The 25,465-nt window shown below is 36.3% G+C and overlaps 1 protein-coding gene across 1 annotated transcript in view; it reads left to right on the top strand.

Annotated features, from left to right (window-relative positions):
- Nucleotides 1–25,465, top strand: part of LOC122795737 (dedicator of cytokinesis protein 1-like) — a 2,411,902-nt gene that overhangs the window by 2,179,894 nt on the left and 206,543 nt on the right. Inside the window, exon 20 of the mRNA XM_044064047.1 lies at nucleotides 10,073–10,232. Within this exon, the coding sequence (XP_043919982.1) occupies nucleotides 10,073–10,232 (160 nt within the window). The remainder of the gene's footprint in view (nucleotides 1–10,072; nucleotides 10,233–25,465) is intronic.

Genomic DNA, 25,465 nt, shown 5'->3' with positions numbered 1-25,465 from the left:
ACCTTAAATAAATTTTGGGATTTGGAACTTTCGGTGCTGGCCTTTGGTGTGTTTTTCATGTTTGGTTGGCCGTGCACAGCCGTACTTGCGAGGTGGAGTGTGTTTACGTTAGATGTTCCTCGCTGTTGGCATTTAGTTCCTGCCCTCGCTGGAAGGAGAGGACTCCTACCCTGATGTGTTCGTGAGTTTGGCCTCGCTGGTTCGTTCATGGATGCTTTCTTTTTTGTTTACTAATCTTGGGACCATAATATTTTTTTTGTTGAATACGACTTGCACCTCATAGCGATAACAACGGAGCAATCTTTATCGCTGACTTGGGCCTAGGCGTTTTACATTCTTGGATACGCCAGCTAAAGTGCGCACTTTTACAACAAAATGAAAGTTGCTAACTACATTTGGATATATTAGGACTGTTTTTTCTACCATTTGTAAGATTTTCACCAATTCCAGTGCGGGACATTACAGGTATGCTCATTACATATCTCATATATATACGGGCTACCAGCATTATATTTTTTTGACCATATTGATACCGTTGAATGGGGTGTCAGTTGCGACGGATTTTGGAACTTTAATTTTACATCGCGCCTCAACTTGGAGACTATAGTCACTCATAACATCTAAGGGGTTTTCAACTATTTGTTTTACAAATCATGCTTCAATAATGGTCTATATTGCATGTTTTGACTTGAGTGTGCAGGTATCTGGGATACGCTAGCCAAAGGGACTGTCTTTACCAACAACTGAATTCCAAGTTCGCCTTGGATATACAACGAATGGATTCAAATTGTAGGTGTGACTTTGGTAAACGCTATTATGGGTCTTGATAATTGTGCTCATTTTTTTTTTGTCATAATACTCAAAGACTCTTTTTTCTAACTACACTGATATAGCGAAACAGAGCATTGAGTGTGACGGATTTGGGAACTCTATTCTATGCTGTATTCTAGAGACACTCAAGCAATTATTACATTGGTCAGAAAGTTTTTCACTACTTGTTTGATGAACCTGGCCTTAAGTTACATTCATGGGCCTTTAATAACTGTATCCTGATTCGCAATACCATTTTTTGAGAGTCATGATTTCCTTGTGTGAAGAAGAAACCTCTATTGTTTATAAGATATAAAAACTATTGGGACTGGAGAAACGAACTGTTTTTTTTCTTTTCATTTAATTCCTTGTGACTTCATATTTACCTAGTTTGGGTTTGATGAAGTTTGTATCTGTTTAGCTACGTATTACAGCACTTTTTTTGCTTTAATATTTCTAAATGTGGACCTCAGTTTATGTTGATGTTATTTATATGTATATCATGTGATTATGTGATAAGAGATTTTTTCATTTTGTAATTCAGACTGCACCTTAACCTACATATCTTATTAGTATATAACCTTGTTTATATTATAGTAGGGGGTTGGTTCTATGTTTAGGGAGTGCCCAATTTTCATATCTTTATGGATATTCAACCATGGAACAGACAGCTAACTTATAACTGAAGTGGTTTATTTAAATTGGGATGTTTAGATGACTAAAAGTATATTATTATTTAGCCAGTTCTTAAGACGTACATCTAGGTTTAGGGCAAAATGATTTTTTGATCACACACATTACTGTTTTTTTAAAATAGTTGGTCCACTGTTACTAACAGTGGAAATTGTGATCTATCTCAGAATTTGGGCCCTAAAATGATTTGTTTCACAGGAAAGGTCTTTATTGTATGATGTCTATTAGAAATTTGGATGTTACCTAATAAGCCCACGTTATTTACTGGATCACTACTATTTTGTGACCATCATAATTAAGGGTCGTTCTTATATGGTCCTAAATTTTGGACATGTTGATGGTTGGTTAACCACTTGCAACCTTAGGTTAGACATGGTAACATTATGTTGACTTATGTACGATAGCTTATTGACCTGATCAGTATTTGCATTTTTTCACCCAACACATAGTAATTCAGGCAAACTCGTGTTTTACATACCCTCGAATTACATTTTACTTACTCTATATATTCTAGGCCCTTTGGTGGGTTGTGTAACAACTGGGTGGTGTGTGACATATAGGGGTTTTTCTCTTTTTCATATATATGAGATAGTTAACTTTACCACATATAGTCACTTAGCACCCTTTCATCTAGGGTGTTCACTATTAGGTTTTGTCATTCTGTATTAATCAGTATTGATCCATTATTTTGTGGGCTATTGATTCATGTTATAGACCTCTATGGTAGTTACATTACAATAATTTCTGACAAGGTATTAGTTTTTATAATGATCCTTAACTGTTTACCTTTTAGCTCATACTAGTTACATTTCCCCTTATTGGTTTGGTTTTTTGATTCTCCTTGTGCTTGTTCCAAACTACATAACTCTCATTTGGATTTTTGCTGTCATTAACTATCACACAGTTGGACAGTGGGTTTCTGACTGGCCCTGTCCTTCATTCCTGAGATATTACTCACATTTTTGACAGTTTTTGATTTCTCACATTCGATTCTTGGACAGCATATCCAAATTGATATTGGTCATGGAATTGGACAAACTACTGGATGGTTGGTGTGCTGATAGAGAGGATATTGGCATATTTGGTCTTGGCCAAATCTCAAGCAACAACCAGAGTGAAAACAATTTGGATAGGGGTGATAGTTGTGAAACTGCATTTCGTAATTTGGAGAAAGGTTTAAAAAGTCTCAGAGCCAACATTTGGCATCTGAGACTGTTTAAAGCATATTTATACAAGAACTTGGCGCCCAGAGGTTTGAGAATAAAACTCCGTCCACTAGTCGGCAGATCTGAACAGAGGCTGACAGATGAATGGGATGAGGCACTAAGAAATGGCTCTATGGTTTTTGTAAAAATCTTAGCCTCCTATTATGAGAGGATGATTGATGTATGTGTTTCAGAAATAAAAGAATTAAGTGTGGAATGCAAAAAATTCCAATCCAATCACAACTATCACCAACTATTGGATAGGCTGTCCAAAGAATTGACCAATTATGATAAATTGATCAAGGACCGAAAGGTTAAAAAATTTAACAGAGATGTGACTGATTATGCAAAGGGACAACCCTTTCAAATAAAGAGAACTGTCAGGTTTCAGGACACACAAACAGGAATGACCAGGGGCAGGTCCAGGAAGAGACCGAGATCCATATTGAAACACAGAGATCAAACTTACACGAGCACATCAGGGGAGGAGTCATCATATACAGATAGTGAGGGAGGAATTTCTACCAACTCTCCATTAAAAAAGAAGACTACCAATCCGCACCTCCCTTTAGACATGGTAGGAAATCCAGAGGGGGGAGGAAACACACCCATAGAACTAAGAACAGAATCCATGCCAGGTTTGATTCAAGCCCTATTGAGACACTGACCACATCATTTGAAAATGTTTTAAATTTGTCAGATGTTATACTCACTGATGCACAACATAATATCCTGAATAAAGGTTTGGGTTTTGTTCCAAGCTTTTTCTCTGATCATTATCTCACTTCCTTGGATGTTATGGAATACTGTAGAAAACTTAACCTTAAGATATTTTTTTATGAACAGGATACTATTACATCTCAAAGATCTTCTGAGTTTACGTTCAAAAAATCCACATTTCAGCCACCAATGAATAAGAATGTTGGCATTTTTCAACAAGCAGTGCTTAAAGACCTACATTTTCCACATTTGGAATGCAATATTGCCCCAGATAATATGACATCAGAAGAGAAACAGGCACTATTTGAGCTCAGAAATAACCACACTATTGCCATTGTACAAGCTGACAAGGGAGGAGCTGTGGTCATTCAAAATATGCATGACTATATTCAGGAAGGTCTCCGACAACTCTCTGACACTGAATGTTATAGGCACATGGGTGTTGATCCAACCAAAAAATTTAAGGAAGAGATTGACATCTTCCTCAATCAGGCAGTGGATGAGGGCATTATTACTTCTAAGACTTTACAACATCTCCAGGTTAAGGATCCTTCCAAGCAGATTTTATATTTGCTACCAAAAATTCATAAATCTATCATTCGTCCTCCGGGTAGACCAAAAGTATCTGGTTATGGTTCATTGACTGAACCACTGTCTAAGTTTTTAACTCAGTATTTAAAACCTTTGTTGATACATGTCAGAGCTAGAATTCAGGACACAACACAGTTTTTGAATATTATTCAGGATACCCAGCTTGATCCAAATTGGATCATGTGCACTTTGGATGTAAAATCTCTCTATACTAGCATACCTCATTGGGGAGGTCTACAGGCTTTGGAATTTTGGCTGACTAAATCTGAAATATATCCACCTGGATTCAACACACTGCTTATATGTATATGTGAACATGTCCTCAATAAAAATGTCTTTTATTTCCAAGGTGAATGTTATTGGCAATTGAGAGGTACAGCCATGGGTGCCTCTTTTGCACCCATATATGCCGATCTCTTCATGGCATATTTGGAAGAATATGTGATTTACAACCCTTTACATAACATTTACCTTGTGAAGATGGACATTTGGAGGAGATACCTGGATGATTGCTGGATGGTGTGGTGTGCGGATACTGAATATCTTTTGGAATTTGTGGAATACTTAAACAATAATATATGGGGTATTGAATTTTCAATCACATCAGATAAAGACAAAATCGATTTTTTGGATGTCACGATTTATCGTAACAGCGACCATACCCTTAACACCAAAACACATCGAAAGTATCCACAATTCAATTCATTACTTCATGCATCTAGCATGCATCCACGTCACACCATCCGCAACATCCCCAAATCTCAATTCTTAAGAATGAAACGTATCAATTCCTCCAATACCAATTATGATACAGCCAAACATGATTTAAGGCATAGGTTCTTGGACAGGGGATACTCAGATTTTGATATTGAATCTGCTAGGATCTGGACTGATAGACAGAATAGAGATTCATTATTACAATATAACAACAGAGATGATTGCACTAAAGATGACAAAATAAGATTTATCACCACTTATGGTAGGAACCATCAGATAGTTAGGGATATCCTGAACCAAAACTGGAACATCCTATTAGCTAATGACCATTTACGACAGATTTTGGGCAACCAATGCTCAATCACTTACAGGAGAGGCAAAACCTTGGGTACACTGTTTTCACATTTTAAACATCAGGAGAGTGGTGGTGCCCATTACAAACAACTTACCATTACAGGGGACGAACTGTTAGGCACCTTTCCTTGTGGCCATTGTAGCTCGTGTAGCCAGGTGAATAAGCTTAAACAATTTACCAGTGCCAATACAAGCAAAGTGTATGATGTACGTATATTTGGTAATTGTTCATCTAGTTGGGTCATTTATCTAGCAACATGTCACTGCAACGCTTTTTATGTGGGTAAAACTTCCCGCTCACTCAGAATCAGGATAAGCGAACACAGGAGTGAAATACGCAATAAAAAAACCACTAATGCTCTATACCAACATTCAATCAAACACAAAACATCCAATTTCATGTTTATGATTATTGATAAAGTCATGGGAAATAAACACAATCAACAAGGTTGGCAAAGTATACTTAGCCACAAAGAGAAATATTGGATTATCCATTTAGGAGCACTATTTCCACCTGGTCTTAATGAACATTTGGGCTAAAATAAAAAATACTCCCAGTCCATGCTGTCAACACACAGACCTGTATTATTATATTTGGTTATCTATCATGCAGTTGCATTTGTATCAGCCAAATGGGGTATTATCATTGTTATTACATGCATATACCTTTATGATGGTTTTCTTTATTATTAGAAGATAACCACTTAGTATAGATACCAAGATACATTATGTACTTGTATACTATATCATATCAGAAATTGGGGTTATGTTGTATACTACCCCTTTCTGCATACAGTGTATGGTGCTTGCATTATTGCCAGCATGTGATCCAACCTCATTTCTTATATCACACGGTTTAGTAACACTTATTTACATATGGTATGGGTCAATTTCAGACTGGTTTCTGGCTCCACAATTATGTGTTTCATATGATACCAATAGCATGTATCATTTTTGTGTTTTGTAGTTGGCTAGGAGATTATACATTCCATGATTATAATAAGAGCTTGTTACTCTTCATTGGTATCCGTTTTTGACCTTTGTCAACTATCAGCTCTAGATAGGTTTATTGCATTGTTATACTGGTTATTGTGCCAGCCCTTTGGCTATCATTGGACCTTATTTTTTATATAACATATTATATAGTTAGATAATTTTTAGCTCAAATATGCTATAGACAGTTTATATACTGGTCATAGTGTTTTGGGTCATGCATTATACATTTCCAGTAAGCATGAGATACTGTTTTGTTACATTTTGTTAGACATGTTACAGACAGTTTATATACCTGTCAAAGTGTTTTTGGTCATGCATTACACATTCCCAACAAGTATGAGATACTGTTTTGTTATATTTCGCATTGATAGATATATATGATCAACAGACTTTTATTTCCAACATTTTCTGACACTTCTTGGCATTCATGCCTTTGATTGCACCTAAATAATATGTATTGCTTATGGAGGTGCATTTTGTTTTGTTTTGGAATGTAACTTTTTGTTACTCATTATGTATGCACATAAATTATGTGCTCCTGTTTTTTATTGGTCCCGAGTTATTCATAAGCATCTATGCTTACCAGTGAGTTGTCATTATGTCTTTCTTCCTCACTGAAGAAGGTTTTTTCCGAAACTAGTATGAGGATCGAGCTGTTACTTTAGTGCTTATGTAGCACTAGGTTACCTTAAATAAATTTTGGGATTTGGAACTTTCGGTGCTGGCCTTTGGTGTGTTTTTCATGTTTGGTTGGCCGCGCACAGCCGTACTTGCGAGGTGGAGTGTGTTTACGTTCTTACATAATTCTCAGAAATGACCAAATTAAAGAGTTGGTGTGCAAAGTTGATCACACCCTGTATCACTGATGGTGCAGAGGTGACATCCCTCCAACATAAAAATGTTTATGTTTTCCGTTGTCAGTCAAATGCCATGTGATATTGGTTGTGTTTGTTAAAATGGCAGAGGGCTAACCTCATTTTGATTATACCATCACAAGCCAAGGTCTTTCAAACCAAACTCAATCTTCTTAAAAAGAAAGACAGCATTAAATGTATATTTATTATTATTATTATTGTTGTTATTATTATTATTATCAAACCAAGATTCTTTTTTTCTTAAAAGGCAAAATTTAAATGTGTATCTATTACTATTAGTATTAGTATTTCTGTTATTATCTAAGACTGTAATCCTTTGTTTTCAATGAAGTACATTTACATTCCACTATTGTAATAGAGCAGACTGTTACCTTCCTGCATTCTGTGGCCAAAATTCTTTTTTCAATATTTCATAGCTTTAAAACTGATAGCAACACAGAGAGCTATAGAAGAAAATGCATTATAGTTTAAATAGTTTATATTGTTTAAAAGACAAAGGGAAAAGCTCTGTAATGTCAACTGGGTAGTTCTACAATGAACTGTTGACTTCCACGAAGCCGGTGATCCAAAATATCCAAAAACAATGCCTAAAGCACAGAAGGGTGAAAATTTTCAGTGTGTTTTTTTTTTTTTTGCACAGTTACAAGCCCACTGCACCCTCTGATGTGAGAGTCCCGCCCCCCCCAAACTTATATATACCAACTTTGTTGTTGCACAGGCTCCATGCCGCGGTGGTACGGCGGTAGCATTGTTACCTCACAGCAAGAGGTTCTCCCATTCAATTCTCAGCTTGGCTTGGGAGTGCCTTCTGTGTGGAGTCTGCATGTCCTCTCCATGGTTGGGTAGCATTTGAAAGACATGCATGCGTAAATGGGCGTGCCTTCATTGAAGGTTGGGCGTCGAGCTGGCACCTCGGCATTTTGTAAAAATCTACTGCCAATCATTAGTGGACCGGAGTTCCGCTGTGGCGACCCCTTACCGGGAAAAAGCCAAAAGACAAACAACAAGTCCTTGTACAGGCTCCAAAACGGGAAGAATCTTCCAAAAAAAGTTAAACATTGCCAGCAAGCACATATAGAAACTGAACCAGCAATGATTTCCAGTGAAAAAGGGAGATCAACATTCTGTCTCTTAATATTTTTTCTGCATCTTGACCAGCTGAAGAGGAGCCTAACTATGCAAGTCCAAAGACAAAATACTTTTTGTTCAGCATTTTGAAAACTGAATTACTGCTGAATGTAAAACATGCACATTTGAATCTTATTTAGACATTTCACAGTGTAATCTGTCCCCATTACTACTACTGCTACACACACACACACACACACACACACACACACACACACACACACACACACACACACACACACACACACACACACACACACACACACACACACACACACACACACACACACACACACACACACACACACACACACACACACACACACACACACACACACACACACACACACACACACACACACACACACACACACACACACACACACACACACACACACACACACACACACACACACACACACACACACACACACACACACACAAACACAAATGAGCACACACACATGCACACACACACACACACACACACACACACACACACACACACACACACACACACACACATACACACACACGCACACACACACACACACACATACACATACACAACACAAATGAGCACACACACATGCACACACACAGACACATATTCACATGGATTTTCTCTTTTTCATGTGTTTTCAGTTCACAATGGTGTGAGCATTGGCTGTAAATGGTTGCTACTGCTGATGTGACACTCCAACCCAATGTGCAAAAATGGGAAAACAGATTGGGGATCGATGGATCTATTCTCAATCAGTTAGAAAGACCATTCAACCAGAAAGTATTACAAAAAATATTGTAAAATGCATACATGTATATTTTTCTGAATATTTACTGTGAACAAAATTTTGCTTATTTTAAAGGGGTAATAAAATATGCGGGTTAACTCCCTGAGCAGACTATATCATACTGTTAAGAGTTTATGTAATCATTCTTTGGGACATAATAGGACTCTGGAAAAAAGACAGATTAACCACCGTGTGCTGTTTTTCAAATAAAGATAAAGTTATTTAGCAAGTATTTAATTATGTAGACAAGCAATTAAAGCAAAGGTAGACCCAAACTGAAGTGAACATGAACACAGGTGTATGTGACTCGTATATGGGTATATTAATGTAAAATATGCCCTAAAGCATTCATTTAAGACATTCACACACACTTTGTCCTTTTCTTTCATTCCCTATATCTTCTATAATGATATCCTTGTTAGATAGATGGAAGGAATAGTTTACCATAAACAGTACCTATCGATTACTATTAGGATTAATAACTATGATTTTTGCCGAGAGATTTCCCTTATTCCTCTTAGATATAATGACTTGATGAAGTTTAATAGTAATTTCAATGGATGAAAGCGCTTAGTCAATAAAATTATGGCATTGCTACTTCTAGTCATCTGTGTTCTTGTTTTTATATCCTGCAGTATGGATTATGGTTATTTATCAGATAATTATATTTGGACTACTGTCTGATGACCTTTTCTTCCAAAAAAAGAAAATCGCTTCTCGTTCTGACCCTGTGCTATGATTTTTAAATATCTGTGCTGCGATTTTAATGCAGAAAGGTTGAAAGGTGTGCCATAAACTAGGCCAAGTATTTTTAAACACTTACATAATTTTGATTTTTTAAAGTTAAAAATATTGATGTGTTTTATGATCTCAGTAAGACACTCTAGGGCTGTGATGTGATTCATTTTATAAGTACAGGAAGGGACTGTAGGGATGTACATCAGATTCATCTGACACGTTATCAGTCGCTAAAGATACTTTGTGCCTTATTAGGTATTTTACCATTTCCCTCTTGTCTTATTGCTTGTATGATGCACCAGGTTGACAAGATGTTAAAAGAACGTTGACATTTCTACAACTGAATGCAGGCTTCTAACAAAGTAAGGTAGTGAAAAACTTAACGAGATCAAAGGTTATGAAATGTAAATAAATACATTGATTTTAAAATGTGCTTTCATTGAATCTGTCACAGCACTGAGCCTCCTTTGCCAAAGAAAAATCTGAGCAAGTCTCAGGAGAAGATTTCAGATACAGAAGAGGTGAAGGCTGAGCAGAAAGATAACAGAAGTACTCTATTCTTTGGATATAAGCAAGATGAGCAGAAACCCTCAGGATTGGATATTCAGGAGAAGGTACTGTGCATTAGATTAATTATATGAGTGAGAGCTACAGAACGATCCCACAAAAGCAATATCTAGCTAGACGTAGCTGTTAGTGTTACATGCACATCAAGCAAATGTTGGTTTCTAGCATTATGTATCAAACAGCTCCTTTTCTGAAAGATGTATTAGAAAGACAGGGACCATTCAAAATGCAAATATTTCAACTTGTTTTAAACCAAAGCGGTTTTAACCTGGAATGCTAATGAATGGAAATTTGGTGGGGTGGGATCTCTTTCATATTAGATGCCTATTTACTTAATTGTATTACAGCACCATATTTGATTGCTTTTCTTTGATCAAAGTATACTTGCATTACTTTTTTTATCTATTAGTCTCATTGAATAAACTGTCTTATATTTCAAATAGTCTTTATCACTGCAACTATTACAAATGATTAAATACAATATGTAGTATACCGCTTAAGGGTGGTATTCATAGACAGAGTGCCACAGAGAGTCAGTGTATGGGAAAGTTAAAAAGATCTACAACTGATTCATAGACATCAAAGGACTGGGGCTGTAGATGAGACCTACTACTGTGCAGTAATCTGCTAGTGTTGTGTACAATATATACAGACGAGCATGTTGGCATATATAACAGTGATAATGCAGTTCAAGCACAGTAACATCTAACATGGCTTTGCAAAGCAATCCACAAATGAAGTCAACCACTAAAAAGCTTACTGGTTTCCAAAGCAGTAGGATTACCTTGCCTTGAAATTGCACATAGAAGCATCCCTCACAACATATCCCTGCATGCAATTGTATGTGTAGTCAAATGCACGTGGGCATAGAGTCACAGGAATTAGATATACCTATATTATGTACTTGCATCCCTCAGACACAGACACACACACACACACACACACACACACACACACACACACACACACACACACACACACACACACACACACACACACACACACACACACACAGTCCCAAACATAGTGCAAACACAGTGTTGTAACATGGCACTGCTGTGGCTGATGGAGCACAGCTGCTTCTCATTTGCCCAGCCAAGGAAAATGGCTATAGACTGTAACATGAAAGTGATGTCAGCCACTGAGAAGACACCTGTAATGAGACACACATGGAAGTGGTGCATATGAATGGGGAATAAGCTGAAAGTGGACCAGACTTTTTAAGCCCACTTATGTCACCATGTCTCTGTATATAATGGTGAATATTTTGGTCTGTGGAATTGTGGAGTGCAGCTACAAAATATGCCCAAAACTGCCATGCAGTTTTGATAAGGTCCAGTGACCCAAATGACACTTGGTAAACTCAAAAGCAGAACCTCAAGTACTATTTTTCTGTGGAAGCTTTGCATGTCCCACCCACAATGATTCCTTACTAGAAAAATTGTATGATTGGAATCATATGATTAGAAGACTGAAACAGTTCCTAAACATTTCAGGAACTGCCATTATATTCTGTTTTTATAGGTTATCTGAACTGTCTATAATGTTGTCCATCCCAGTTCTGTCTCAAATTGTTCTGCATTTGTTAACCTGGGTAGAGCAGTGATTCACATAGACATTTTCATGCCACTGCCGGAAACACTGACTAGTTAAATGACTTGTTCAGAGTAAGAGACTGGGCAAATTGAAGCTGAAGGAATCAAACTCTGGATTAAAGAAACTAGCTTTTAACAGCTGATAACCTTAATCCTCTGTACTAAGTATTTGACAAAGCCTGTGCCTGGAATGCACTTTTGAGGGAGCCAGCACTAAACTGGGAAATTAATATTAAAAATAAGTGTCAATAATAGACAAAATGTAATAACTACATTCCATAACACCTTCCAAGATTATAAAATTAGCTTCTGCTTGCAACAAAAGTCAGTCAGTCATTAGCCTCCTTCAATTATAATCTTGATGTGTGTGTGTGTGTGTGTGTGTGTGTGTGTGTGTGTGTGTGTGTGTGTGTGTGTGTGTGTGTGTGTTTGTGTGTGTAAAGATGTATGTATATAGATATATTTACCTATCTATATATACACCACACACCCTGCTATATAAATAAACAAACTGAGATTGCACTACAGTGAAGAAAATGATACATATCCCATGCTGTGCTGTACGGTGATCTCCATTCAAAACGTTCGAAGTTTCAAAACATTGATGTTATGGTCTGGGCAGTTTGAAGTTCAACGTTTTGAAACTTCGAGCCTCTGAAGGGAATCCATATACATATTTATATATATACATAAAATATACTACATATTCCCCAAAATTAATCTTTTGAATCCACAGATAAAGTAAATTATAAGATTCTAGGTCTCAAGGCCTAGATTGTCGCTGTTTGCCCTACCCTTTGAACATAACCATCAAGCTATAAAATGCCATGTATACTTCTTTAACTTGCCTTTTGTTAAATATAACTATATCGTCACCTTATAGCTTCATAAAGACCAGGTAAACTAAGCTTGTAAAATTAATATGGAAACAAGAAAAGGTAAAATAAAGAAAAAAAATATCCTACTGGCTTATGGAAATGTTGGCCTGATTTTTTTTTCTAGCCTGCAAATCTGTGACATGTTTCTGTCACATTTCTAAGAATCATGGTAACCTACAACAAGGTCCCTTGGAAGCAAATCAGATTATCTATCTGAAGTACTTCATCTTTCTATCATTTCTTTCTGAATTTTCTCCTTCTCTTTTCCTAATCCTAAGTAACTTATTCATTACAGGCCATTGGTTCTCATCAACCAAATCCATTAATCCACCATTTCTAAAACTGAATTCCTAGAAGTTATTCCCAGTTATTGCTAAAAAACTTTCTTGTATCCAAGAAGCAGATAGCCATTTTAACCTGCCAAACCATTGCTGTAATGCTCTGGTTCCTGCTGGAAAATACATCCACGATAAATACGTTTGAGAACCTTCACCATACTTTGTACTTTGTATAGCTTCTGTTTCTATATGTGTTAGGACTATCTGTTTTCAAAGCCATATACCATGTGATCACAGAAAGCTTCTGCCATTTTTTGTTATGCCTACTGAATGCTGTCATTCTGAGATACTATTAATTGTATTACTTCATATGCAGAGTCCTCCAAACATTTGTGATAGCTAGGGGAAATTTTAGATTTGAAACTTAAGGCAAAAATATTAGCTTTTCAAATACATTTACTTTATCCTAGAGTGTAGGATCTCTTACAGGAATACAATCCACAAAATATTTTATACTCTGTCCCAAATGGTATCCTTAGTCTATAAGAAGGCAAATCCTACTTGTAGGAGGTTTATCAAGGGTGGACTGAATATATGACACCAAGTTGTCTTTGAATATACGGATCTAAGGACTTACTAATCAGAAATTTTAGACTTTTAAAACCTGACTGATTGGACTATTGTTCACCTAATCTCAATACCTGCACTAACAGGTCTTGTAATAGCTAACATAAAACCCATCCCTCCAAGTTTTGACAAAAGTTTGATGGCAATACTTATAACTTTAGCCAAAACATATATCACAAACAGATGAAAACTTTCTGTCTACCATCTGAAAAAGAATGGGTGCATAATGTTGTACAGCTGTGCTGTCTGGAAGCTCAGATGATTAATATATCAAGAAAACCTCTTATTTGTGAGCTGAGCTTATAAGCAGTCTATAAGCACTGAGTGTTGGTATAATCATCTTAACTTGATCTCTGTTTGTGCTGTGTCCACACGTGAAAATGATAAATTAGTAATGGGCTATTAAACTGAACTCTCCATTAACTCCATCAAGGCAATACATAACTTAGAATATGCACATCTTCAAATGTGTAGAAAGATACTTAACTGCATATGCAGTTGCTTATGTTCAGAAGCTGATGCTTATATTCATCTGGCAGTGCAACAATGTTTTGCAAAGAAGAAAAATAATATTTTGTGTTAGACTCACAGCTATCATTTTTATAGCATTGCACCTTGCAACAGCATTGATGATGATGCCAGTTCTACTGAATACCATGAAGCAGCAAAAGAGATTTACACCACTTTGCCATATGACTACAAGCACACACTTATGGCATTTGGAGTCAAGGGAAAGGCACAAAATATGGAAAAGTCCCTCCTAACTGCTTGAATGACAGCCACACTCTGACCAACCCTTGCTCCAGTGATGGGGAATGATCAGATGTTTATAGCAAGGGTGAATGGTTAGCAGGTATGGGACATTAAAAAATAATAAAAAATGACTGGAAGGTAGCAATAACCACTTCCAAAGGAGCATCAGGTTCATCAGGTAATTCTCCAAAGCTGAGTCATTTATAATCTGTTGGCCATCTGATTTTAGGTACATTTTTAACTGACCTTCATATCTCTTCCATGTTACCATGTTTCATTTCTGATTTATACTTTTCTGGTCATTTTCTAGTGACAGTCTGGTGATCTCCCAATGTATTAATTTTATGGTTTCTAGTAATTATTTTTTTACTTATACTAATTTTGAATTTTTGTGGATTTTCCCTTAACTGAACATAGCTAACGGGCTCATATAATCCACACAATGAGGGATTATGGCACTCTCCTACAAAAGACTTGTCATCAGAGGTTTTCCACGGGGCTTTATGTTTGGTCTTCTACTCTTCAGTATATACTTTTACAATGTTCAAACTGACATCAATGGTCTGTGGCCGACAAAGTTTACTGATGATTACAAACTCAGTGTTATCAATAATGTTGTATCTGATACCTATACAGTACATACTGCAAATGGGCCTAAACCATATGCAGTATGTACTGTATAGGTATCAGATACAGTACATACTGCAAATGGGCCTAAACCATATTATAACTTATTGTCATGAGCACTAACACAAGTTCAATGCAAAAAAAAAAGCAATACTGTGTTCTTTGGGACAGAGAAATACCCTTCTACATACCACATAAATGACACTCCCTTCAAAGCTGATACTGTTGTTACAGACCTTGACAAATTTCTGGACAGTGAACTTCCTTTTTTATCAGTGTCAGCTATTGTCAGGAAATATAGCTACCTTGCCCAACTGATCACCAGTTGTATATGCTCCAATTCCAGATAGCTGCTTGCTCTTTCTCTCACTGTCTTCTTCCCTAATCAAACCTATAGAGCACTCCCTTTACTATGTACCTGTCTAAACATACTGCACAACATGTGAAACCACAATGATTTCTCATCAAGAAAATCTCAAGAATGTGCTCTCAAAGTTATCCAGATCATCCAAAAGCCTAAACATTCTACTTCATCTCCTACACGCTATTGTGTGGTGATCTACACTTGGTCTACAATGCTATGAAAAGTCCAGTACTGCTTTACTTTGTAGCTTGACAAAATTGGAAATGTTACAAATATTCACTGCAAAGAAGGCCTAAATCTACACAGAATTTCAACAGAACATTTTGGAGGGACAGATACCTCTCCAAAAACATCCTCTTTCCATGAAATAAGCTCTTATCTATGTCAAGGAAAGTAACACCCTAACCATCTTTAAAATAAATCAGAGGTAAATGGATGTTTATCCATGTGTTGACCCCCAGGCTTGCTTGTCAGGCCCTTATAGAGAGAGGGAGAAACTGGCGGGAGTTGCAGTGGCTAAGCTTCTATGATCTTCTGGGCTGATTGTCTAGAGCAAATCAATGACTTATGACTCTATGAGCTCTTTTTTCTAGTTAAGCTTCTTCTGGAATGTAACTTCAAGCATTGCTGGTGGATCACTGGCAGAGGTACCTCATGATACTGGACTGCTAGGCTGCAGCTCTTCCAAAATAAAATTTCTTTTTTTTTTAATTTGTGTGCAAGTTTTTTTTTTAAGTAGCAAATTCTTCCATTTCAGGACTCAGAACTTTTGCCTGTGTCCACTTTCTATTAAAAACAAGTCAGCTGACTTAGCACAGCTATTTTTAAAACACCCCAGTATTATGCTTATACCTACATCGAGAATAAGGAGATTATGCCTTATTACAGGTCAGGGGGTGTAGAAATGTTTCTTTAATGTGGGTTGCTTTTGCACAAGATTAAGCAGCAAGCAGCATTTTCCATCGTTTGTGACTGCCTTAGGTGATTGATGCCTGAGGCACAATGAATGAAAAGTGAAATAATATTATATGTGACTCACAGCTAGGACTGTCAGAGTGGGTGAAACTTTTTTATTATATATATGTTTTTTTTTAATTAAAATCCTTGGTCTCCACTGTCAGCCAGCTTGAACGTTGGTATTTTTTTGATAGTTAATATTGTGTGCACACTTAAGTTTTTGCGTGTATATGTGCACATATGTGTTTGTAGAAGGACTGCACTGTGTGTGCCTGATAGCAACAAGCTGAAATATATTACTGTGGCCATTGTTTGAGTATGTATTGATTCATTTATTTAATCACAGTCAATAGCTATGATTGTCGGCCATGAGTGTGTGTGTGTGTGTGTGTGTGTGTGTGTGTGTGTGTGTGTGTGTGTGTGTGTGTGTGTGTGTGTGTGTGTGTGTGTGTGTGTCTATAGAGAATGAAAGGATGTAGCAGGCTGCATTGTATGCATCTGACAGCAGTGATCTAAAATGTATTATTGTAGACATTTTTGAGTGTAATTATTATTATATTTGATGAAAATCAGAGATTTAAAGTGTACACAGTCAATAAAGTGGTTGTCATTGGTAAGCACATCTAAGTGTTTTGTTTGTGCGTAAGTGTATGTGAGTGTGTGTGTATCTGTGTGTGTTTGTCTCTGCAATTGATGGGCATACAGGCAGTGTATGGATGAAACTAACATCCCTACTGTCTTTTGATCACAGTTAAACAGTCATTGATCTGGCTTAGCAGGTCTAGTGTGTGTTTAAGTAAAGCAAGGTGAAATATGCTAATGCAACTATTTTTATTTGATTGGAAACTTCATATCTTAGGTGCATTTAGTCAATAAACCGACAAGAATGAGTGGGTGCTGAAGCAATATGTGAAAGAAAGAGAGTGACCTCACTATTGTTTGATCACAGGTAAATAGTCATTGTCCTGCTGTAATACAGCAACACTCATTCCAGTAACCTCACCCACTCAGTTACTTTCTGCAGCCCACAGCCTTGGTTTTAAGTCACCAGTAGCTACTGGGTATTAGTGTGGTATATTTTGATAGGCAAAAAGAAAAGTATCTACCATTTATTGTAGAGGCTTGACATAGCTCAGTATAGTGTTGATGTAAGAACTATAGCATTTTTTTCTTTCGGCAACTCATTTTGTCATCTACACCTGACATCCTTCTCAGTAAAGAAGATGTGATAGTTTGTTTTTGCACATTGAATATTTTTTGCATATGAAATCTTCTTTTATAGGAAATACAGCATTTGTAAGTGACTGTACTTCTCTATGTAGAACTTATAAGTAGCAGCTACACTTTAAATTCAACCTAAATAAATGTACAACAAAACTACATAACGATTCTAATAAAAAGCAGCTATTTATAGAGACAGGGATCCCAAAGTTGATAGATTTGTACTTTCTCTTGCAGCATTTGGCTACTACAATACCTTCTCATAGTTAGAAAAAAGAGTGATGCAATTTCTTAACCATTTTAGTCATAAAAATTTATCTTTTACTGTTTAATTTAATACCAACCACTCATTCATTTGCCAGACACCTGGTGTGTGTCTATCAATACTGAAGATGATTGCTGTATTGCTATTAAATCTGTAATGGTATATAAAACTACTCTTTGTCTAGCTGCATTAGACACTTTTCACCCATTTAATCAGGGCTGACATGGTAGGTTGCACAAGACTGCTATCCAACACCTTGGGGCTGCACAGCAGTAGCTCAAGCTGTGTAAAAATCTGCACTCAAGAAATATCTGCAAAGAAAAGGTGCTATAGAAAGCCAGAAGGAGGTATCTAAAACTGTTGTCATCTTGAATGCCTGAATGGCAGGTAATCCAACAGGTGTTCTGGTATGAGGTTAACAACTTGCTTTGTAAAACCAGATCTACATTTATCTGACAATTAAGAACAGTGATCAGGCCATCACCTCTTTTGCAGACATTTCTCATCTACGTAACAGTTCATGCATTCACTCATCTTCTCTCCTTGCTATGCAAACACTATACCACAGCATTGCAGTTATCTAAAAAAAGAAATGCACTTTTACCATTATCCTTAAATCTGTATCATTTCCAGAAGTAAATAAAGAGTTAAGAAAAATATCAAGTTGTGGTAATGCTGGGTCTGAGACCTCCCCACTACATTCCATAAGGTTATGGTTACCGTCTTAGCTATGCTCCTGAAATACATCATCATTTGTCCTAATGCTCTTTATTGAACGTTGACATTTTTCTGACAGGAATGCCCCTTACAAAACAATCACCACAAATAATCATATCACACTACAGCATCTTGCTCCTTTCTCCCTTTTCTAAAATACTTGAGACGGTCATTCTTTCTCAGCTCTCTGTATACCTAAGCTCTTAAGTCTCCTTCGCAAGCATCAGCAGATGGGTTAATGTATCCTCACTTCTACACTCTCACTTACAAACAGTATCCACTAGAAAACAGATGATGGGAAATCAGCACTATGGCTACTGATGCCATGGATAAGGGGAATGCAATCCATGCTGCCAAACTGTACTTTGCCCAGGTCTTCAACACTGCCCTACATTATGGGATTATTAACACTCACTCCCAAATGATAATTAACCCATGAAATGTTTACTAGATAGGTAACAGAAAATTGACTATTGACTATCAATTTAAATTTATGATTCTAAACACTTAAGCTTAAACCATATGAAGCTATGGGGGGATCCAGCATTAAGCCCTTTCTGACAGCTTAATTCCTTCCTTCCTTTCTAATAACACATCTTGGCTTTCTCCCTTGCATCTTAAAAGTGCAAAAGATAAACTTTTTAAAGCTATTGTATTTAACTGAATGACTATTGCAGTCAAATGCTGCAGTGCTCTTAAAGACTCGCCAATGTAAATGTATGTTGATAATTATGTAAAAATGTATATATATATATGTACTTATATATAATATAGATATAGATATAGGTAGAGAGAGGGCAAAATATAGTTAGATAATAAGATAGATTGATCATGTGCTATTTTAAAAAGCATGTTTATTTAAAGGTTAATTAGTTTAACAATTCAGTATGAAGCTTTTTGGTATAATCTTCCATGTGACTGGTTTTGAGATTACAGGTGCATTATTAACGTATTTATTTCTGATTAACCTTTTCATAAAATGGACAAAAGCATTACAAAGAAAGGTCCTCCTTTATACGTCCATTTTGGGTTTAACTTTTTTTTGATTGGCAGAGGTAAGTGCACTTTCCTGGCAACCTTTTAAAGCCAGTGTGGATGATTGGATGGTTGCCTGCAGATGTTCACCAGGAAAAGTATAATTAATGGAGGACACTGTTAGTGTCCACCCAGTACTGGAGGATGTGGCTGAACTTCTTGATAGTCTTCTTCAACATATGCCTAGTAAGAAGCCATGAGCCCAAAAGATGTTTGACTCAGTCCAGCATCTTATTACAGGTCTGCTTCTAGCCTCTCTCTCTCCATCCCCTCCTAATTATATGTAGAATTACCAGGAATGTACTACCTGGGTTAAAATAAGGGACTTAGTTCCCCATCCTTAGCAAATGGAATTAATATTCATCAAGGGTTTGTCTTGGAACATCACCTATTTTCCACTTTCCAAATGCCTTTGGTATCCTTCTCTCTCTCTCTCTCTCTCTCTCTCTCTCTCTCTCTCTCTCTCTCTCTCTGTCTAGCATCTTTGCTATCATTTAACAAGATTATATAGTTATCTGGGCAGGAGCACTGCTATGTACTTTATCCCAGTTTCACATAATTGTGCCATATCAGCCTTGCAAGGTCGTCATCTTCATATTGTAAACTCCTACAAATATGAAGTACCTGGACTACTGCCTTGATCCTTAATTCACCATTTTAAGTGCATCTGGGAAAGTTGCCTGCCAAACAAAATGGGATCTTGGTCACTTGTTACAAAATCTGATATTTCTTTACCTTCACCCAGAAAACTATTGTAAAAGCCATCTAATTTCCAAACCTGGAGTATGGTTTGCCACTGACCACAGCAGACTGCATCCATAAACTCCAGTAAACTGATAGTGATACTAATCCAAAGCACATAGATTTGTGTCTCAAACCCCTATGGCTTGAATACAAATGCATTACTGTTAAGAAAGCCACTCTTCTGCCAGTCCTTTAATGAGGAGAGCTCATCTCCTGCTCTAAGATTTTTTTTTAAACTTGGTTCCTAAGCCACTGCTTTACCCTTGTTTCTCTAAATGAAATAAAGCCATTTTCTAACTTCCAATGATTGCATCCTGAGCTTTTCTGACAAAATCAAATGAAGTCCTCACATTTCAAACAACTGATCATAACTTTTGAGCCATAAGTGTTACTAAAACAATGGAAAAGACAAACTGTCCATCCGAAAATATATCTTTACAGTAGTAGTGTTCACCAGATTCTTGGTATTAAACTGGATTTTGTAACTCATAATAAACACAGTAGAAGTTATTTTTTTAACATTTTGTAAATAACTCACAAGATCTCACTAACCACTTGAGCTACACACATAAATTAAATAGCATTGTGCTTGTCTGTGTCTGAACTTTCATGTGAGGTTATGCAAAATATGAAAATGATGACAACATAAATAAATAATATATTAACAATAATTCATATCTCTAGTCAACACCTAACAGGTCAAATATCAGTATAGTCGTACTACCCTTCATATAAGATTTAAGGTGAAATCTTTCAATAGCTTGTAGTAGCATGAATTAGTAATGCAAATATAAACAGGCTATATTACAGGCCTTCATGCATCTGTAGGAAACTACAGAAACACCTGGAGATATCACTAGGTTGCACTGATTAACCTTAGTCTAGGCAAAGCCAATGTATTATTGATACCTTATCTCGAATGGTGCATCACCTGACCTTATACAGCCTATCTTGCCCACTCAAAGTCATTGTCATGTTTTATGGTTTATTCAAAGCTACATTTTGTATTGTAATTTTGCATTTTGTGTTGTACTTCATAAAAGTGAGTCATAGTTAAAAATGGCCAGTAATTCCAGTCTACTTAAATAAAACAGTAAGTAAATAAATAGATGGATGGATAGCTAGATAAATCCTGAATACATTTATTGTTGCTCCAGGAGTTCCACAAAGAAAGTTATTTCATCTTTAATTTCTCAACATGCTTATGGGATGAAATTGAACTCTGTCAAGGTCCTATTAAAGATAAGGCTGGGTTTTTCTCTTTTCAGACTTGTTTGTTCAGATGATTCTTGTGAAATATTGATACCTGTAGAATGAGGATAGCATCTGTAATCTTTGTCAACAATTGGCCTACTGCATTGCAGCTGAAACATCACAGCATGGATGTCAGGAGCTGGGAAAGGGATTAAAATTTCTAAGGTCTGATTGGCCTTCTTGAAGCTCAGTTGCTGTAAACCCCTTCTAGTATTTTCTACTTCACCTACACACAATTTATATATGTGTGTATATATATATATATATATATATATATATATATATATATATATATATAGATAGATAGATATATGTGTGTATGTGTATGTATATGTATATATATATATATATATATGTGTGTGTGTGTATATATATATATATATATATATATATATATATATATATATATATATATATATATATATATATATATATATATACCTATAGAGACACACACAGATACACAGAGACATATGGGTACAGGAAATTAATGACCAGCTCCTGATAGTAAAGGGCAGCTTATTCCATAACCATAGAAAGCACTGTGCAATATATTGTTTACATTTTCCTGTTATTGATATTTGTTTTTAGTGTCTAGTGCCCATCTCTGGTGTTAGCTGCCCCAAGTGATGCTTTTTAGGCACAGAGATTAAGACAGAATCTGATCAGACATTGGTTATAAACCAGGCAGAGGTCATCTGTAAGTAACTCATAAGAAATAGAGTATAACAATTTCTGTAGTCTTTCTAAATAGCTGAAGTTTTCCAAGACTATGATTTTTTGAGCCAAGGAATCATATTTTTTTCAAACTGATTCTGGTGACCTGACTGATAGTACAAAATGCAGCATTTTATCTGGTAAGGGTCTGATCTATGAGATATAAAGTGGTACAGTGATGAACACTGTATTCAGTAATAGGTCATCGGTGATGTATAAAGGAGTGCAATGACCTTTGAGAGAGTAGACATGCCATTGCCACGCCAAAGGATTACAAATACCTTTACTTTTAGTATGTGACTTACTGTTTAGTGACTCTGTATGACTGTTCTTAGGTAGTGTGGTCTTAAATATATGTATTGTGTACCTTTATATTCGCTTATGGTATGATTCTTTGCCATCTGCCTACTTATATACTGTTTGTAAGTTATGCTGTAGCTGATACATATATTAGAGGTATAGAAGATCATTGTGCTAAGTGTTTTTTTAATGTGAATTACATGTTATAAAGACATACTAAATTATATGTATAATTTAAGTGCAATAAACATTGCGTCAACATACTTCTATGACTTGTTTTTGGTAGTATCTATTAAGAACCACAAAAACACATACTTTAGATTAAAAAATTTTACAAAAACTGGCATCTGTACAGTTCTGCAGCATTTAAAACTGCTGCCTTATAGTGCTTGGTTCTTGGGTTCATATTGAAACTGGCATGCCTTTTATGAGAGCTCTACATGTTCTGCTTGCCTCGACATAGGTTTTTACCAAGGTCTTTGTTTTTCTCTCACATTTCAAAAACTGGTGAGTTCCTAAATTGTCTGCAGATGTGTGTATGTATGTGTGTGTTCTGACATCCCATGCACAATATGTTTAGTATTTCTTCACCTAAATGATTAATTTTCACTGAGCTGATAAACTTCTTTGATAAAGTGGCCTGACATGCCACCAACAGCTTTTGTAAAATACCCTGATGTTTAACAACTTCACAGTTAGTTGTATTAGATCACAAGGTATAGTACATGATAGGTATAAGATGTCTGATTATTTACAGAAAAGTTGTCACTCTGATCCCATCTGATTAAATGGACTCATCGGGTTATAACTTGTTGAAAAGCATGTCAGCAGGATTATCCATTGACCTTACACCCACAACATGCCAGGATAACTCAGGTTTGAGTAAGTGACTAAACAAATGAACATGAGTAATATCAGTGATGCATGGAGTGCGCTTCGGGAAGCATAAGTGGTGTCACTGCTCTTGCAGTCTGCTTTCAGATTTCATGCATTTATTTTTTCTATTGTGATGTCAGTTGAGAGACTGTTTTTAAGCATTTACATGTGTTATTAATAAAACAGCATTTATAGACAGTCCATGCCTCTCAACTGTCCAGATTTTTGGAGAATGTCCAGATTTTTGTCTCATATTTTTAGACTGTTCCTCATAAATATGTGTTTTTCTGGAAAATCAGGGAGGATTGAAATCACTAAATACTGACATACATTTGTGTTTCAGACTTCATATCTCTCAGAAGATGTATGCTAACACAAATCCTGTTATTCTAACAACTTTTTAAGTCAATAAAAGCAATATTTAAAATCCTTCCCTATTTTTGGGCCTTTGACCCCCATTATTTTAAGCTTTGTCCAGATTTCTTGTGCTAAGAGGTTGAGAGCTATGCTAGACATGCATGTTTCTCATGAGCTTATCATTTTACAATATCAGTATTATTTGACATTCAAAGAAGCTAGGTGACTACCGAATCTGGAAAAACATTGAAACCACTATTACTGATTTCATAGCCTGGACAAGTCCACAAAGACAGCGTTATATTCTAGCCTTTATATGCCATATTATTCTGCATACTCTACTTCTGTTACTAAACTATGAAAAATAAATTACAAAAGTGGAGAATAATAATAACTCAGAAATCCAGATTAAAATTATGTACTTATGTTCTGCTAAGGTACAGTAAAATTTTGCTGTGGAGTTCACACATTACCATGATACAGATATTTAAATTTTACACAGCATGTAAAGCTAAATAAATTATACAGAGTGTGGCAAGCCTTTCTGAGATCAGAGTAATGGCCTGTGAATATCTTGGTTCAGTTAGTTGTTCTGAGTTCGATTTCTTATCCTCCACTCCAGTGCTCTGTAAATGTGATGAGAATGGGTTTAGACCATTTCACAGTAGAAAATCATTCAGTTGATTTATTCATCATAAACAATATAAATGATCGAATAAATTGATCAGCAAACAAATAAATGTTAAGTAACCCTTGTTCTCATGACTGAGCAGTGTTGTTTCAAACTGCTTGTCTCTTACGTTGCCTGTCACTTTAAGCCTTTTTTGCTGATTTGCTCTGCTGCATATGGACACACAAATAGAACACAGTCATGCTTAACAGCACAAAAAATCCACTAAGCTGACATATGTCATAAAATAATATAGTGCATAAACTTTGTAGTCCACAGCTCATCTTAAAATTGCACTTCTCCGTAATCACACCACAAGTGATGGAACATCAATTTCTTTTACTACTCCAACACTGCAGTCTTTGGTCTGGTAAACTGCTTCGCTGTACAAGTACACCATAAATTACTCAGCGGCTGCAACAAGTCGGACAGTCAAAGAATTATAGCTGCAATTACCAGTATGGAAACAGCATGTAAGGGACTGATTTTAACCCTTTATAATCCAGATAAGGCTTCTGTAAGCAGCATGGGAGTGTGCAGCTCTCCTTCACAGAAATGAAGCCGGCATATTTTCTTTCAATGACGTAGTCAATAATAAAGTGATCTGCACAATGAAATGAGTGCATCTGATTCTTATTACATTGTAGCTATTTAATAGTGAATGTGCAGTGTTATGCACATCACAGTTACTATGATGAAGCTATTTAACAACAAGGGTGCAGTTTGCAGGCTTCATGAACAAAATACACACACACACACACACACACACACATATATATATATATATATATATATATATATATATATATATATATATATATCTGTATCGGCTATCACAGAGGTCATTAAAGATTAACCCAAATGCCCTTGATCAGTCAGGGCACACTTCAACCAAAGGTTCAGATATAGTGGACCTTGTTCTCACCATTATGGGAGAGAGCTGCACCCCCACCCCCATGTGTTGCAGCCTTGCTGGTGAGGTTAGAGAGTGACACAGTGAATCCTGGATGACAATTGCAGCTAAAACTTTATCCCGCCCCACTCC

The sequence above is a fragment of the Protopterus annectens genome, chromosome 2.part2 (genome assembly GCF_019279795.1).
Source record: "Protopterus annectens isolate FY-2018-M chromosome 2.part2, PAN1.0, whole genome shotgun sequence".
NCBI classification, from domain to species: Eukaryota; Metazoa; Chordata; order Ceratodontiformes; family Protopteridae; genus Protopterus; species Protopterus annectens.
The sequence above is the reverse complement of the archived record's forward strand: the minus strand, read 5'-3'. Positions and strand labels throughout refer to the sequence as shown.